We start from the raw sequence: 17,403 nt of genomic DNA, 5'->3' as shown, positions 1-17,403 counted from the left end.
AGTGAACCAAACTGAGAGACCATTCTGAAGGCTCAGGAAACCTTTGCAGGTGTTTTGAGTTGATTAGCTGATTGGCATGTCACCATATTCTAATTTTTTGAGATAGTGAATTGGTGGGTTTTTGTTAAATGTGAGCCAAAATCATCACAATTAAAAGAACCAAAGACTTAAACTACTTCAGTCTGTGTGCATTTAATTTATTTAATACACGAGTTTCACAATTTGAGTTGAATTACTGAAATAAATGAACTTTTCCACGACATTCTAATTTATTGAGATGCACCTGTATCTTTTAAAGGTTGATTTCACCTAAAAGTAACATCATGGTTCTAACAAAACATTGCTGTTTGTTCAAGCAGCCTGTCCAGCCCACATTGGCTCGACCAATGGTGTAGGCTTGGGGTGGAACTGTTTACAAAACCAATAGAAGATGAGAGGGGGGGCATAATCATTTGTGCAATTCCATTTAATGACACTAGCAGCGCAGAAAGTTTTATTACAATGTCATTATTTTCCAGCAGCATTTCCCATTTATTTAATAACTCTTTAGTCACTTTGGAACTGTTAGTTGCCTCATGTGACTTTGAAAATTCACACATATAAAGCTCATAGATCTCATGAGATACAAAAATTAAAAAAAATCCAGCAAAAAGAATCTGAAAATAAGTAAATAAAATAAACATCAAAAAGTGCTTTCAAAATTGGTCCATAGCAGAGAGTAAAACAGACTGATACTAAACATTTTATAAAATAATAAAAGTTAGTATAGATGCAATTATTAAATGTTTTACTTTTAAAATAGAATGTTTTCTTGACCAAATGAATGAATAGAACTTTTCTGTTTTTTTAGAACTCACTTTGTTCATGATTTTAGTTTAATCTTCCCATTCCGTCAAAATGAAAACCTCTGCAAGCATCTAAAAAGAGCGGCGCTCCTGCACGAGACAATGTAAAGACAGCGAGACATGGTGCAATGTCCGTCTTACACAAGAAAACAATTGAAAGACAGCGCGCACAGACACAAAACATGTTTGGTATGAACAGCCCTTAAGACAACTGACAACTTCACACAGGCCACTGGAAATTTCAATCGGGCCAACAGCTGAATAGGCCTGGCCTACTGCTTTCTGGAAGTGAACCTAAAGCAACTTGCCTTTGCATGTAACTCTGAAATCAAAGTTGAATTCTATGTTTCTAACACTTTAATTATTTTGTCCATCCCTGTACAAAATGTGTTGTCTATTCTAAAGAGTATAACTCCCTAATTGTTATTGGTATAAATAGTCAATCCATAAACAGAGACAACACAGAAAGCTTTCTCTGGGACATAACTGAATTCTTCTGATTTGGCCATTTGACCAAGAAATTCTGAAAATAATGAGGCAATTCTAATTAAAAGAAGAAGAAAAAAAGTTCTGAGCTGATTAAGCTCAGGATAGTGCATTACACAGAGCTGAAAAAGGCATGCACTGAAAATTACAGTATGCAAAACAGCACTGTTGTACAAATAAAAAAAAATAATAAAAAAAAACACTATCTGGCATTTTAATACAATAGAGTAATAATTAGGTACAAAACAATAATCTGAAATAAAAATACAGTCAGTAGATTAGAATCAATGACCATACTTATTAGCACTAGGAGAAATGTTAATTCCTTCCGAAATGTCATTTGTCAAACATAAAATGTCCTAAGTATATGTTCCAATCAATAGCCCACACACAAAAGAAATTAGAGGAAAATATTTGTACCAGAGGAAGTTAAAATACTGCGAGGCAGCTCATTTATAAATTATCTTACTTTGGCACAAGAAAAAATATTCAAAGATGTCAACAGATTCATTCAAAAATACTTCTAAAAAGCAATTAATGCTTATAAGACTGTCCAGAAGAGATGGGTGATAAATACTGGAAGTACCATTTTCTGCTGTTGAAGCAAAAGATCTCCTAGAGGCCAAATAGCTTTAGTTCAGTTCAATGTATCACTTCAATGACACTTTAGCCGGTTCTCTCTCCCATCTCTATACGCTTGTTTTTTTGCATTACAATGTTGGGTTGATAATGACACCAATGACAAATTCATCTAAGCCTGTTTATTCTGACCACAATGGTTCCAGCCACAATGTCATAAACAGTCCTATTGTGCTGAAAGAAAAGAAGTGTGATGAATGCCGGAAAGAAGAAAGCAATGGAGAAGTTCTTGTTTAAAGCTCTCACTGTTGACCTGCAAAAAAGGAATGATCATCATTTCTTCCAGTATTTTTCTCTATAAAACAATAAGTATTAAAGCATTACAAAGCAAATGTACTGAAAATCTTTTTTAAAAAGTCACAGAGATCTAAATTAAAAGCAACACTAACGCAGAAAGGGTGACGTTATTCGCTGGTACCACAAGAACTCGATTGGGCTGCACCAGGACAGAGCTGTCACATGTGACAACTCGTAAGCCAATGAGGAACTTTCCTGGTGTTGCCCCACCAGCTCCCCAAACACATATGATCTGTTAAACAATCAAAAGTAGTGATACAGGTCTGATCTCATTGAGCTTTATAATTTCAGCATAAGAGTTCATTTGTGTGTTTGAACTAACCTCATATACACAAACTAATATCCTGTACATTAGAGCTACAAGCATCATCTTCTGTAATTCCTCCATGGATGTGTCCTCATCTATCTCCTCTACAATGAAATGCATGGCAAACTTTGAGATGTCCCTAAAAAGGATATTAAATAGACAGAGGTTAAATTCTCTCAGTGCATATTTTATTTATTTACTGTATATACAAGGGTAATATAAGTGGACATGTAAAAAATAAAATTCCAAACTCACTTCATTCCACTCAAGTGGACAATACTGAGGATAATTGTTGCTTTAATGAAGAAAAGAATAAAGAAATCCACCATTTCTGCCAAGAACCGTTGCAGAGGAGAGGGGATGGCATATTCCCGACCTAGAGAAAATGCATTGTAGACATGAACTGCTTTTCCAAAGTATCAGCATGATGCAGATCATATGGGTAAAACTAAATAATAAGCATGTTGTTTAAACTACAAAATTTGCACACAATAAAATCAGCCACTACAACTGGTTACTGCTAAGTTAATTTAAATGCAACATGACAAACAAACTAAACTTGTTTTAAAGTGTTGAAAACAATGTCCTTATCCTGATTCACCGCGGTAAGCCAACAATGATTTGTATTTTGAGCTGTCGGTTCGGATTTGGCATGAAATCACAGGTTTGCTGTTCATCCTTATATCATTACGTAATGTCCGTAAACACAGAAAATGTGTACCGGCTGTCACATGTTCTGGCAGGGTAAACTACGCTGTTCAGTTCAGTTAGTCACTGTCACAAAGTTCAGGACAACACCGCTGCAGTCTGTATGGATGTTTATTGGTTAAGTGTTTGGCAAAGTTCTTTACTTGCTATAATGCTTAGATATGTTGTCTGGTAGGGTTGTTGAAGCTTATATTGCTTGTCATGCTCGTACAAATCAAACAATACTTGTGTGTTGTCAACCGATCACGACATATCTACATTGTCCGGTGAAGTTCCTGCAACTTGTTTACTAATATTCATGACTTTTGAGTATTTTATTACACTGCTGTAGTTTCCAGGTTCCCCAAGAGTGTGTGTGTGACGCTGTTTCTCATTTATTTAGCCCCAGTCACAGAAATGCACAAGCTATCACTTACTGTCCATTTAGCATTTAGTCTGTCTCTTTACAAGTTTGTTTAAAAGCCACTATAGGTACAAGTTACTACAAGGTAGTTCCCCATGAACTGTATAATCATCTCAAGTTGTTTAAAATTTACCGATTTCATAGCACAATAATGTACATATTAAATGTAGTGTGTAACCATCTATCTAATATAACTTTACTGCTAAATAAATTATTAAACAAACATATTATTGTAATTGTTATATAGCATATTTCTGTATATTTTCATGTTTAATAAAGTATATTTCATCCCCATCATTATTAAATGCTTGTCTGTTTTTTTTATTTTACAGTGTTATTGTGTGCAGTGCATAGACGCACTATTGTAATACCGTGGTTTTTCTTTGCATTATCAACTGAGGCTGTACAATGCACATTGTGATTCAACTGATCATAATGTATAGTCAGGACATTAATAACGTGAAAAATTACTATTACAACTTAAACTACTTCAAAAGAGTTATCATCGAAAAATCCTCCATGTGCAGCAATGACAGCTTTGCAGATCCTTGGCATTCTAGCTGTCAGTTTGTCCAGATACTCAGATGACATTTCACACCACGCTTCCTGTTGCACTTGCCATAGATGTGGCTGTCTTGTCGGGCACTTCTTACGCACCTTACAGTCTAGCTGATCCCACAAAAGCTCAGTGGGGTTAAGATCCATAACACTCTTTTCCAATTATCTGTTGTCCAATGTCTTTGTTTCTTTGCCCACTATAAACTTTTTTATTTTATTTTTCGGTTTCAAAAGTGGCTTTTTCTTTGCAATTCTTCCCATAAGGCCTGCACCCCTGAGTCTTCTCTTTACTGTTGTACATGAAACTGGTGCGGTTTCTTTTTTGCCATTTTTGACCTAATATTGACCTTAAGACATGCCAGTCTATTGCATACTGTGGCAACTCAAAAACAAAGACAATGTTAAGCTTCATTTAATGAACCAAATAGCTTTCAACTGTGTTTGATATAATGGCAAGTGATGTTCTAGTACCAAATTAGCAATTTAGCATGATTACTCAAGGATAAGGTGTTGGAGTGATGGCTGCTGGGGTATTTAGACCTTTTTTATTTTATTTACTAATGTCAGTTTTTGCATACCTGAAATGGGTAGAATAACAAGTAATAACCTAATTTATCCCTGGTTGTGACAAGATGAATATGTGTGTGTGTGTGTGTGCAGCATTGTAGATGTGTTATGGTCTCACCAATTCATTTTGGTGTGTGTGTGTTATGCATTGTGGCTGATCTATTTTATTATTTTATTTTTTTTGACAAATTAAAATAATTTCTGTTTTATAGTCTGACTAGTTCAGTTTTGTGTGTGTGTTTGTGTTTTTCACTCTTGATGTTTGGGAGTCTCACCCCTTCACGTCTGTGTGTGTTTTTTCTGCATTGTGGCTGTTTTTAAGATTTTATATAATAAAAAATGGAAGAAAAAAAAAATCTGTGATTTTTAGTGTTTCCCATTCATTTCTTGTTGGTCACTTTTGACCAGTACAAGTGTCACTTTTTTTTTTTTCTTTCTACCACTTAGACTGATCGAATCAGTTCGAATTTCTTTGTGTGTTCAGATATCAAATAGATGAAAAGTCACCAAGTCTCCTACCCATCAGATAAAGGAAACCAGTTTTATTGAAGAAACTAAACTGATTTTGGTCAGAAATGACCAAACAGTGCATGAGGGTTAAATAGAATAATATATCAACATAAAAATAGAACATTATGACTCCAGATCTAAGTATCTCCCAGTTATAATTACAAGCGATGTCCAGGTAAGCTCAAATCATGAGATTCATCCGCACAGGACAACAGTGCCGAAACACAACTCGCGTAAAATGTTCTTCCGCAAATTGCTTGCAATTTTAAGTTTCAACCACAGATGTCACTACAGAGCATTCATGTCATGTCGGAATTACTGTAAATTGTAAATAAATTGTCAGTTGTTGGTTTCTATGGCAGCACTTATAACACCAAAATGGCTTTGTTGTTGATAACAGCTAAATATTCATCAAAAAATGAATTAAAAAAAAAAAAAAAAAAAGCTCCAGGCATCAATGACATTTCAAACAGAAATATGTGTTCAGCACCTTTAACTGTTCAGGCCACTGCCATCTTGGTTCTTTTTACATGACATCACAGCTGTCAAGTCAGAGCTTTCATAGAATTCTTGTAATTACAAGTTGTACGAAGACATGAATGCTTTTTACAAGTTGGAATCTCGTAATTATGGTAATTCGACATGATGTAAACATACCATAATCGAATAGTATTCGGCTGGTCTTGTGATCCTAACATGTCCACCTCCATGAAGGGACCCCCTCCATGTAAAATAAAACTGCTTTTATAAGGTTATGGATATGACTGGAGTCTTCATCTCATGTGAGTGATTATGATTTTATATATATATATATATATATATATATATATATATATATATATATATATGTATGTTTCAGAATTACCATTCATTGATTGAGTACTCTGCGTTCCATTCAAACCAGATATGGTATATTTCTACTTGATCTCTCTGATCTCCAACCATAAATGCATTCCATTGCCAGATGCTCAGAAGATGACGTTTAAGGAAACAAAATTGTAATGCTCCCGTTAGCTTAGCAGGTGTTTTAATATCACCAGAGATGTTTCCTAGCAACCCAATTCAGAAACAATCTACAATGCTAGCATTTGTGCTACAGGTGTACAGTTATCAAAAGAGAGTATAATTTATCATGTTTTGAACACCTGCTACTCTGCTAACATTTGTTAAACAAACTTTAATATAATGTAGGAACTTTGAATCATTTATCGATATTATTTAATAAAAGTGAATGTTTATCACTTATTTTGTATATCTTCCTGGGTGCACTGCAGTAAAGTTAGTTTTACGTTTGATATTCGTTGGATATTCGTGTTCATACACATTAAACTTCAAGTCCGTTTGACCTAAAGATGTCAAATCAACTGCCAATTACTCAGAATATTATACCCTCTGTTGCACAAGGCTTATTTTTGGGAGTTTTTATTTGGTAGTTTTTAATATAGAATATTTAATCCCTGTTTTTGTATAGAATATTTGGTCCATTTAAATCCATTAAACTCAAAGACGCTTGGCCTAACGATGTCAAACCAACTGTAAATTACTCAGAATATTATTCCCTCTGTTGCACAAAGCTTGTTTTTGGGAGTATATATATATTTTATACACTGGTGGCCAAAAGTTTGGAATAATGTACAGATTTTGCTCTTATAGAAAGAAATTGGTACTTTTGTTCACCAAAGTGGCATTCAACTGATCACAATGTATAGTCAGGACATTAATAACGTGAAAAATTACTATTACAATTTGAAAAAATGTTCAGAACTTCTTAAACTACTTCAAAGAGTTCTCATCAAAAAATCCTCCATGAGCAGTATTGACAGCTTTGCAGATCCTTGGCATTCTAGCTGTCAGTTTGTCCAGATACTCAGGTGACATTTCACCCCACGCTTCCTGTCTTGTCGGGCACTTCTCACACACCTTACAGTCTAGCTGATCCCACAAAAGCTCAATGGGGTTAAGATCCATAACACTCTTTTCCAATTATCTGTTGTCCAATGGCTGTGTTACTTTGCCCACTCTAACCTTCTCAAAAGTGGCTTTTTCTTTGCAATTCTTCCCATAAGGCCTGCACCCCTAAGTCTTCTCTTTACTGTTGTACATGAAACTGGTGTTGAGTGGGTAGAATTCAATGAAGCTGTCAGCTGAGGACATGCGAGGCGTCTGTTTCTCAAACTAGAGACTCTGATGTACTTATCCTCTTGTTTAGTTGTACATCTGGTCTCCACATCTCTTTCTGTCCTTGTTAGAGCCAGTTGTCCTTTGTCTTGAAGACTGTATGTACACCTTTGTATGTAATCTTCAGTTTTCTGGCAATTTCAAGCATTGTATAGCCTTCATTCCTCAAAACAATGATTGACTGATGAGTTTCTAGAGAAAGCGGTTTCTTTTTTGCCATTTTTGACCTAATATTGACCTTACGACATGCCAGTCTTTTGCATACTGTGGCAACTCAAAAACAAACACAAAGACAATGTTAAGCTTCATTTAACGAACCAAAAAGCTTTCAACTGTGTTTGATATAATGGCAAGTGATGTTCTAGTACCAAATTAGCAATTTAGCATGATTACTCAAGGATAAGGTGTTGGAGTGATGGCTGCTGGAAATGGGGCCTGTCTAGATTTGACCAAATATTACTTTTTTTCAAATAGTGATGGTGCTGTTTATTTACATCAGTAATGTCCTGACTATACTTTGTGATCAGTTGAATGCCACTTTGGTGAATAAAAGTACCAATTTCCTTCCGAAACAGCAAAATCTGTACATTATTCCAAACTTTTGGCCACCAGTGTGTGTGTGTGTGTGTGTGTGTGTGTATATATATATATATATATATATATATATATATATATAAGCAAACCAAAGTATACTACTAAAAAAAGCTTTGTGTAAGTAAGAAGTGTTTTGGCCATGGAGTTAAAAAGATTAATAAGATTCTGTCTAAAAACTACCAAAGAAAAACTACCAAAAACAAGCTTTGTGCAACAGAGGGAATAATATTCTGAGTAATTTACAGTTGATTTGACATCTTTAGGTGTAAACGGTGTATGACCGTTTGTGTATGAACCCGAATATCCACGAATGTCAAACGTAACACTAACTTTACCGCAGTCCTGGGTGCAGATATGATTGTGTGACGTCACGCACCTGCATCACGTCGAAATCGGAGATTAAAATTTTCGCACGACTTTTCCAAATTGGAATTACGACTTCAAGTGGCGTTCCAGTGCTCTTTTCCTAGTAGGAAGATGGAAAATCCGACTTTCCGAGTTGAATGGAATGCAGAACTTTTTTATTTAAGTAGACTTTTTGGTTTTGAACTGTTAGATTCACAGCTGGGTAACGATATCATATTGTAGCTGGCAGCCTTAAAAACAAATAAAGCTAATACATTGTTTCTTGGATACCTGGCTGTTGGGCATTCCTATTTTGCTGTTGCAGCTGCGCAGGTGCTGTGGCTGTAGCTCGAGAACTGCTGCTTGCGTCCCCAGATTGACCTGCAGCCGCAGCAGAAAGAGGTGGTACAGGAAAGGCAAACGCATTGCTAAACCAGTAGCGAAGGTGTCCATCAGACATATCTGTCGCTCCGGGCGTTTCATTTGCTCCTTGTGATGGGAAACACGGTGGGAAGGTAAACGCAGACATGGCTATCCAGCTCTGCCAGTTCATATAACTGTAGTAGTACTGCCACATCCATTCCTGTAATTTTTCGCAGTACTCCGTGGTGTTGACAAGGGTGGATATATCTTGCTTGCCCTGGGAACAGGGCTTGTGATTCTGGATGTTCATGTTTTCGCCGTTTCCAGTCCTACTGTTTCTTACCAGTGATGTTTTGGTCCAACTCCGCCGTGAAGCTTCAGTGTTTGCCGAAGTCGGTAACGATTTAATCAACTTCCGGCAGTATTTTGTAATGCATAATAAAAGTAATAGTAGGGCGCACAATATGCAAAATCACATTGCGTAATTCAACTCTTCCCTGATTTGAAGTGTCAGCGAGAGGGGGCAGGACACGTAGCACCATTTGTTTGCCTGGGCACATGTTGGGATGGGTGGCATGAAGTGCAAAAGGAATTGTCAAATTCATATTGATGTACAAAGAAAATCTTTTACAATTTGGCAGTTGTTGATAATCTATTTGCACTTCATCAAGAAAAATCAATTATTTTATAAATAAAAATCAAGCCTTTATTCATATTTGAACAGCCCTGAGTTCAGGGAAGTTACATACTAAAGATTGACATTTGTTTTTAGTAAATGATTACAAAATGTATGCATTTTTGGTCATCAATGTTTTCAAATGATTCAAAATAATGCAAATGCATGACAGTGATACATTTTACTTTTAGGTACAGTGGTATGACAGTGAATTCATGAAAATGAAGGCAACATATTAGTCACGATGGAGTCATGTTTACAAAGAAAGAGGAAATCTGAAAACCATGGCTGCATCCGAAACCAGAAAAATGCTGCCTCGGGAGGCTGTATACCAGAGATTATTAAGCAGAGATGGACACTTCTATTAAAATTAATGGGAGAAATTGGAACACTCAACCAAGGAGCTCTGAGCGCCCAATGGTCAACGGATGTAGAAAGGAAGTCCCACCTTATAGGTAAAAGAGCCAATCAACTCTAGAACGTGCATGCGCATTAGCTATACAAGCTGGGAAAATTGCATTTTTTAGCATAATATTAGGTAAAGAATCACAATTTATGATACCAGTATTGTCAGATTTTATTGTTTTATTGTAATCTTGACAACCATTTTTTGAGATTTTGGTCTTTCTCCATTCAAGTAGATAGCTGCACTGGCATGAAGGGAAATAGCCTCCAGAGAGCGTTTCAAAGATGGCCGACAGTGGACTGACTTGCTAGAAAGACTTTGCTGTATACGGAGGTAGCAAGTGACCAAGGCACGTCTGAATCCAATGTTCGTGTCACATCCTGCTGCTGAAGCTATGTTTCCATCCAAGTTGCAAATTTAATTTATGAAAAAAAACATATTGTTGCAAAAACAATGTGCGAATAAAGCCGCGTTTCCATCCAAGGGCGTTCAAAAGGATGAAATAGTCGCTTCTGGAGAAACTGTAGCCACTGTGAGTGTTTTATTAATAAAATACTGGCGGTTTAGAGCATGCAGACAAAACACTGTCAGGAACTTTGTCTCATGTTTTTGAGCGACAGTGCGTCACATACTTCTGGGAGTGCTATATAAACTCAGCAAAAAAAGAAACGTCCTCAATTTCAACTGCTTTTATTTTCAGCAAACTTAACATGTGTAAATATTTGTATGAACATAAAAAGATTCAACAACTAAGACATAAACTGAACAAGTTTCACAGACATGTGAATAATGTGTCCCTGAACAAAAGGGGGGGTCAAAATCAAAAGTAACAGTCAGTATCCCTGTAACGCACAGCGTTGAGATTGCCTGCAATGACAACAAGCTCAATCCGATGATACTGTGACACACCGCCCCAGACCATGACGGACCCTCCACCTCCAAATCGATCCCGCTCCAGAGTACAGGCCTCGGTGTAACACTCATTCCTTCGACGATAAACACGAGACAAAACTGAAACTCGTCATTGAAGAGCACTTTTTGCCAGTCCTGTCTGGTCCAGCGAAGGTGGGTTTGTGCCCATAGGCGATGTTGTTGCCGGTGATGTCTGGTAAGGACCTTCCTTACAACAGGCCTACAAACCCTCAGTCCAGCCTCTCTCAGTGGACAGTCTGAGCACTGATGGAGGGATTGTGCATTCCTGGTGCAACTCGGGCAGTTGTTGTTGCCATCCTGTACCTGTCCCGCAGGTGTGTTATTCGGATGTACCGATCCTGTGCAGGTGCTGTTACACATGGTCTGCCACTTCAAGGACGATCAGCTGTCCTTCCTGTCTCCCTGTAGCGCTGTCTTAGGCATCTCACAGTACGGACATTGCAATTTATTGCCCTGGCCACATCTGCAGTCCTTATGCCTCCATGCAGTATGCCTAAGGATGAGCAGGGACCCTTGGCATCTTTCTTTTGGTGTTTTTCAGAGTCAGTAGAAAGGTCTCTTTAGTGTCCTATGTTTTTATAACTGTGACCTTAGTTGCCTACCATCTGTAAGCTGTTAGTGTCTTAATGACCTTTCCACTGGTGATGGAAAATTAATTGTTATGATGTAATGATGTTCATTAATTGTCTATGGTTCATTGAACAAGCATGGAAAACATTGTTTAAACCCTTTACAATAAAGATCTGTGAAGTTATTTAGATTTTTACAAAATTATCTTTAAAATACAGTGTCCTGAAAAAGGGACGTTTCTTTTTTTGCTGAGTTTATATGAGTTCATCCATTCTTTTCACTATACCGAACAGATCTATGTGATATTTTTCAAAAGTGTCAATAAACCTTCTGTTCCGTACAGTTCACGTTTGTAGGCTTTGGATTTTCTAGACACCGTTATTTCAGGATGACCAGAGCAACATTTCAGATGCAATGATTGGCCTGCTGGTTAGTCCAGTTTGTCAGTCACATGAACTTTTTGATGCGCATCTTTTATTCCTATCAAATTCAATAGGAGTTTATTCGGTAAATGTGTTTCCATTATAGTTTATGCACATTTTTTCTTATAGAATTAAAAATGTATCCACCTCGAGCGAGCGTCTACATGTTTACTGCTTATTTTAGAGATTTATTCGCATATTGGTGTTTCCATCCAGTAGTTTTTATGTGATATCCCAAAATGCGCATAAAAAAAACATTGATGGAAACATACCTTGAGATACCTTCATCTGATCAATTTTTGAAGGCAGCGTAGATGTATACTTCGCTGCCTTTGTGCGCCATTCCACAACGTTTGACCTGAAGAAAAAAATGCCATCCGAAGAGTCTGTTGATAGACAATTTGTGTTAATGAATGTTTTTGTTCACTTTTTCCGACATTTGATTAAATTTCTAGCGAGAAAGTAGTATTGTAGTTATGAAATATACACTTGGTTATTGCCAAAACTATCTTGATTTTGTTCTTGATTGTTAGACCATTCAGTCTAACCGAACCACAATGATGCAGACGCGATACCTTTAGTGGACATTAGATAGCGATAATCAGTTGCTTGTATCCTAGCAACGATGTGACGTTATGCTCCAAAACCAGTTTCTGGAGGTACCTTCGTACACGAACGCTGTCTGTTGAGTCATTGACTAATAGGGCAGCGAGGCAACAAGACACCTACCTTTGGTTTCGGATGCAGCCAACATCTCAAACCACGTGATACATGAGACAGGCGTTTGATTGAGTAATTAAAGGGATAGTTCACCCAAAAAAAGGACTTACATTTTTATTTGTTTTTTCACCCACTCCTATTATATCGCTTCTGAAGGTATGAATTTAACCACTGGAGTCGTACGGATTACTTCTATGTTTCCTTTTTGTGATTTTTGGAGCCATAAAGGTCTGAATGATCACCATTCACTTGCATTGTATGGACCTACAGAGCTGAAATATTCTTCTAAAAATCTTTGTTTGTGTTCAGTAGAAGAAAGAAAGTCATACATACCTTGGATGGCATGAGGGTGTGTAAATGATGAGAGAATTTTCATTTTTGGGTAATCTATACCTTGCTCTTTCAAGGTATGCTCTTTCTAAATTCATAAGCCACATTAAGGACAAAGTTCAATTAGCTGAAGTAACATTAAGGAAATTGTGATAATATCAAGGGACAAGTTCAGGGCAGCAAATATGTACTCCAGAGAGCAGAACCTTAAAAGTTTCTTTTGTGAATTTGTATTTGTTTTTGGTTACATGCTTTTTTGTGTGTTGTATATAGCAAAAAAAAAAGAAAACAAATTCATTGCAAGGGACACCAAAGCAGTTGCACCCACTGCCCACAGGACTGCCGCTGAATAATGCCTGGATAGCAATAACAGTTTCTTTACACTTTCACAGCAGCAAATCTCTAACGCTTGCTTTAATGAATGAAGTTGTAAAGGAAGTGTATAAAATGTATCTTTTGGAATGATGCATTTTACTCACACTGTTACTGATCCAAGGAGAAATCCCTCGACAACTGTCTATGTTGGAAAACAGCATTTAGCACTTACAAAATTGTCACAATGGCTTACTGCATTTTAATACTACTGTGGCTCTCTACTTTACTTACAAACAGCCCTAGGAAGATGAAGTTCAAGGGAACCTTGTGATGTATATCACCACAACAGGAGAGCACAATGATTAGAGCAAATATTAGACCCCTTGTGAATTTTAAGCAAACACAAAGATAGTTCATGAGGCTTTGTTTAACATATGTATGGAATCTGTTGGACACAGAATAGACTCAATGTATGCAGACTATAAGAACACAAGAAAGAGAAGGATATTTGAATGCTCACATCATAGTGTAGGTAAACCATGTGTCTATTATCCAGTTCTTAAGTGTCTCCCTATAAGAAAAAGGCAGAAATGTCAATAATGGTAATAGGGATTGTTTAATTGTTGAACTTATTTAAAATAAAGGTATGTTGGGGCACATAAAAACATAAAAGTAATTTGTTCTAGTAATAAAGAAGAGGTGCTCAAAGCAATTAAGTTGATGTAACACTTAAGTACACTTCATTATCTATCCTTTTTTTCTTTTTCTTTTTTTTCTTTTTTTTAGACATGTAGTGGTGGTGGTATGATAAATACCAGTCTACTCACCAATACAGAAAAGCACAGATGATTCCAACTGTTATTAATAGTTGAACCATAAGTGTGAAGTACACTTTTCTAATGAAACCTGGACAAAGCACATATACATTTGTATCATTGACCAGTCTAGATTCAGTCAAATAAATATGCGTAGTTATGTACATAATATTGCCCCTTATTTACTTTGGAAAATAACTGATAGCTATACAACAAGTTGGTGAAAACACATCTACTTATATAGGCTGATCAGTGGCGGGCCGTGCATTTAAAGTTTAGGCCTTTAGTGTGATTCATGCCATTAAGAAAACACAGTTTCACAAAGAATAAGGCACCCTTTGCCTTTGGGCATCATACATTATGCCCAATATGCTACCATCTAATAATATTTGCAATTTAAATGTTGCTTGCAATACATTTAGTTTCGTCAGGGTACACGGTTATGCTGTGTTCCATTCAAGTTGGATGTGGGATATTCCTACTTGATATCTCCGACCATAAATGCATTTCATTCCCCAATATTTGGAAGATGACGTTTAAGGAAAAAAAACTGCAACGCTCCCGTTAGCTTAGCAGGGATTTGACTCTCATTAGAGATGTCTCCTAGCAACCCAACTGATAAACAATGCTGCAGCGCTAGCATTTGTGCTTCAGGTGTACGATTATCAAAAGAGATTATAATGTTTTATACACCTATTTCTGCAGGCATTTGTTAAAACAACTTTAATATCATGTAATGTGGAAACAAACTCATATATTGATATTACTTAATAAAGTGAATGTTTATCACTTACTTTGTATATCTCCCTGAGTGTCGACATGTTTGTGTGACATCATGCATCTGCATCTCGGTGAAATCGGAGTTGAGAATTTCTGCAGGAGCCTACAAGTTGTAATTCTGACTTCAAGATGCATTCCATTGCACTTTTCCAAGTAGGAAGTTGTAAAATCCGACTTTCCAAGTTGAATGGAACGCAGCACTACTTTTCAAAACTTGATCCGACACTGAATGCTCCAGCAGTCTAATTTACACTTAGAAAACTCCTGATGTTGCTATAACAATGCAAAAAGCACTTACCAATTTACTTGAAGTGAAAATCAGTCCTCCTTTCCTGTTTAATAAATTAAGCAATCTCACAGTCATGCAGAACATCTCGTGTTTTTAAATCCATAAGGATCTCTTTCTCAATGGCGATAGCGGCAGTGATGACAGTCGACTCGTCAGCAAGATCTCGCGCTCTTCGCTTTCAAATTACATACATCACTTAAAGCGTGATTGCGTCACTCAAGGCCAGCTAGAAGGCCTCGATCGGGATATATCCTAAAGATCACACCCACCAAGAACAAATAAATCAATCTGATTGGCTGATGAATCTGACAGTCTGACTTTAGTTGCTCATTCATTTGCACTGTTGAGGGATTGTGTGGAAATTCTGAAGGCCTGAAGGGGTGGAGCTCAGACTCACGCGCTGCTTCGGGCATGCCATTTGTGAAGCAGTTGTCACACTTTCCTTGTAAGCACCAAGGAATACATTCTGACTGGATAAACTTTTCGTTTTTCTCTATTTGTTTGTAGATTAATTAAGAGTGGAAAGCGATTAAAAATACATAGGCAAAAAGGTGATTGAGAATGAAAGGATGAAAAATATTTAATTATTTGGCATGTTAGGCCAGCAGAGAAGGGTTTGCTGGCCATGAGAATTCACCACTGAGGCTGATGCACTGTTAACCAAAACAATAACAATTAAATTCTACAGTACACTGTTAAAAATGTTCTCATAAAAAAACAGTAAAGAACTGGCAGCAGGATTGCCAGCATGTTACTGTAAAATTAACGGTGTCTTGCTGTTGCTAAAATTAACAGCTAGATACTGTTTTTACAGCTACAGTATACAGCTGTAATTTAGCAGCATATAGCTGTCATATTACATACTATCTACTGTTGTTGAAATTAACAGCTATGTTCCCAGCATGCACTGCGGCATGAAGAAAGCACTTCGATTTTTTACTATTTATTGGTTTATTTTTATGTTGTTTTTGTTGTAGTCCAAATTACTTATATTTTAATGTTCAGCTTTTACTTTTTTATGTAAAAGTTTGTTAATTGTCACCATTGTTGCGTTTTGTATGCCGAGAGTTGATATCTTTGTGTTTTGATAAAAACTTGAGTTATGCTGTAAATGCATCAGAAACATCAAACATTCATTTTGGTAATATCATTTTGCTGAAATATCATTTACTGTTTTTGCTTTTATGTGTAATGTATCACTATTGCCATATATAGTGCCATTTGCAAGGTAGGATCAGATATTCAGTCTGACCTTAGGTTTTGTCTTCCAAGTAGCACAGTACAACAGCTTGTGTTCTACTTAAACATAAATTGACTGGTTGGAAGAACATAATATAATAATAAAGAAGGTCCAAGGTGCCAGCTCAAGAGATCACTAATCACCATAATGGTGACTCCAAACAAAACACAACTATTGATAACAAAACAACAACACTAATTAAACTAAGACTTCAATTAAGTCTGAATAAAAACTTTTGTACGTTTTATATTTATTTTTTTGTAGCCCCAATGCATTGCCAAAGCATACATACTTATTCAAGCGCAAAGGCTTATGGGTATTTCACCATTATAAGCCACATTGAAGTGCTATACTGTTATTTTACTGTGTACAGATTGTTGCTGTTTTTGTTTTTTTTCCCATAAAAAAATACACTGTTCAATCCTGGCAAAGTTGTACATTTAATATGTACATTGCTTCAATAGTTGATTTTTTTTATTATTATTATTATTTGACTTCTCATTAGACAGACAAGTGAAGGCTGATGTGAGATGATAAAGAACAGAGGAGTTGGTCAGAAACATCATAAACACTAACCATGTGGGTGGGGGTGTGGGGTTAAAATATAAGTTTCAAAATGTCACTACAGCTTTCACCAAGATGATATCATGATTTTAAATGTTACATGTTAAATTACATTTGTTTAATCCAAACATTATGAATACAAGCACAGTTTCTTTACATACAATTGTAGTGGTCTTTCAGCTGTTTTATTATTGCCTTTCTTCTAAGGAAAATTACATAACTAGAGCACATGAAACAGGTTTAAATTAAACAAGTTTTAACACAGTAAATGGAAGATTTTTAACAATGACATTCTTTCATGCTGTGATAATATAACCAAGTGATTGAGGTAAAATTCAAAAGAGCACTGCTGACCTCTTCTTATGAGTAAGAGTTCTCATTCTCAAAGTCCAAGGTGTACTCTGGGGAAGCACCTTCAGGAATCCCCATATTGACACGATCAACAACGGGGGTATGATGCAAATGACTGCCCAACTTTTCCTTGCATTTCATTAGGATGTTGCGGAGGGTAATAGGGGTTGTATGGAGGGGGAGGCTGCTCAT

The 17,403-nt window shown here is 36.5% G+C and overlaps 1 protein-coding gene, 1 long non-coding RNA gene and 1 pseudogene across 2 annotated transcripts; 1 reads left to right on the top strand and 2 right to left on the bottom strand.

Annotated features, from left to right (window-relative positions):
- Positions 1-182: 182 nt before the first annotated feature.
- On the bottom strand, positions 183-9,110 carry LOC127452446 (protein FAM8A1-like). Its single transcript, XM_051717893.1, has 5 exons — positions 8,729-9,110; positions 2,830-2,950; positions 2,590-2,713; positions 2,360-2,499; positions 183-2,223 (listed from the first exon to the last, which is right to left on the bottom strand). Exons 1-5 carry the CDS (start codon positions 9,108-9,110, stop codon positions 2,079-2,081), a joined length of 912 nt encoding a protein of 303 aa, XP_051573853.1. The 3' UTR covers positions 183-2,078.
- LOC127452477 (uncharacterized) lies at positions 9,068-11,660 on the top strand. Its single transcript, XR_007899272.1, has 3 exons — positions 9,068-9,192; positions 9,668-9,931; positions 10,118-11,660. It is a non-coding gene; the product is annotated as an uncharacterized LOC127452477 (long non-coding RNA).
- A 439-nt stretch (positions 11,661-12,099) lies between these two features.
- On the bottom strand, positions 12,100-17,403 carry LOC127453419 (protein lifeguard 2-like; annotated as a pseudogene).

The sequence above is a fragment of the Myxocyprinus asiaticus genome, chromosome 15 (genome assembly GCF_019703515.2).
Source record: "Myxocyprinus asiaticus isolate MX2 ecotype Aquarium Trade chromosome 15, UBuf_Myxa_2, whole genome shotgun sequence".
NCBI lineage: Eukaryota > Metazoa > Chordata > Actinopteri > Cypriniformes > Catostomidae > Myxocyprinus > Myxocyprinus asiaticus.
The sequence above is the reverse complement of the archived record's forward strand: the minus strand, read 5'-3'. Positions and strand labels throughout refer to the sequence as shown.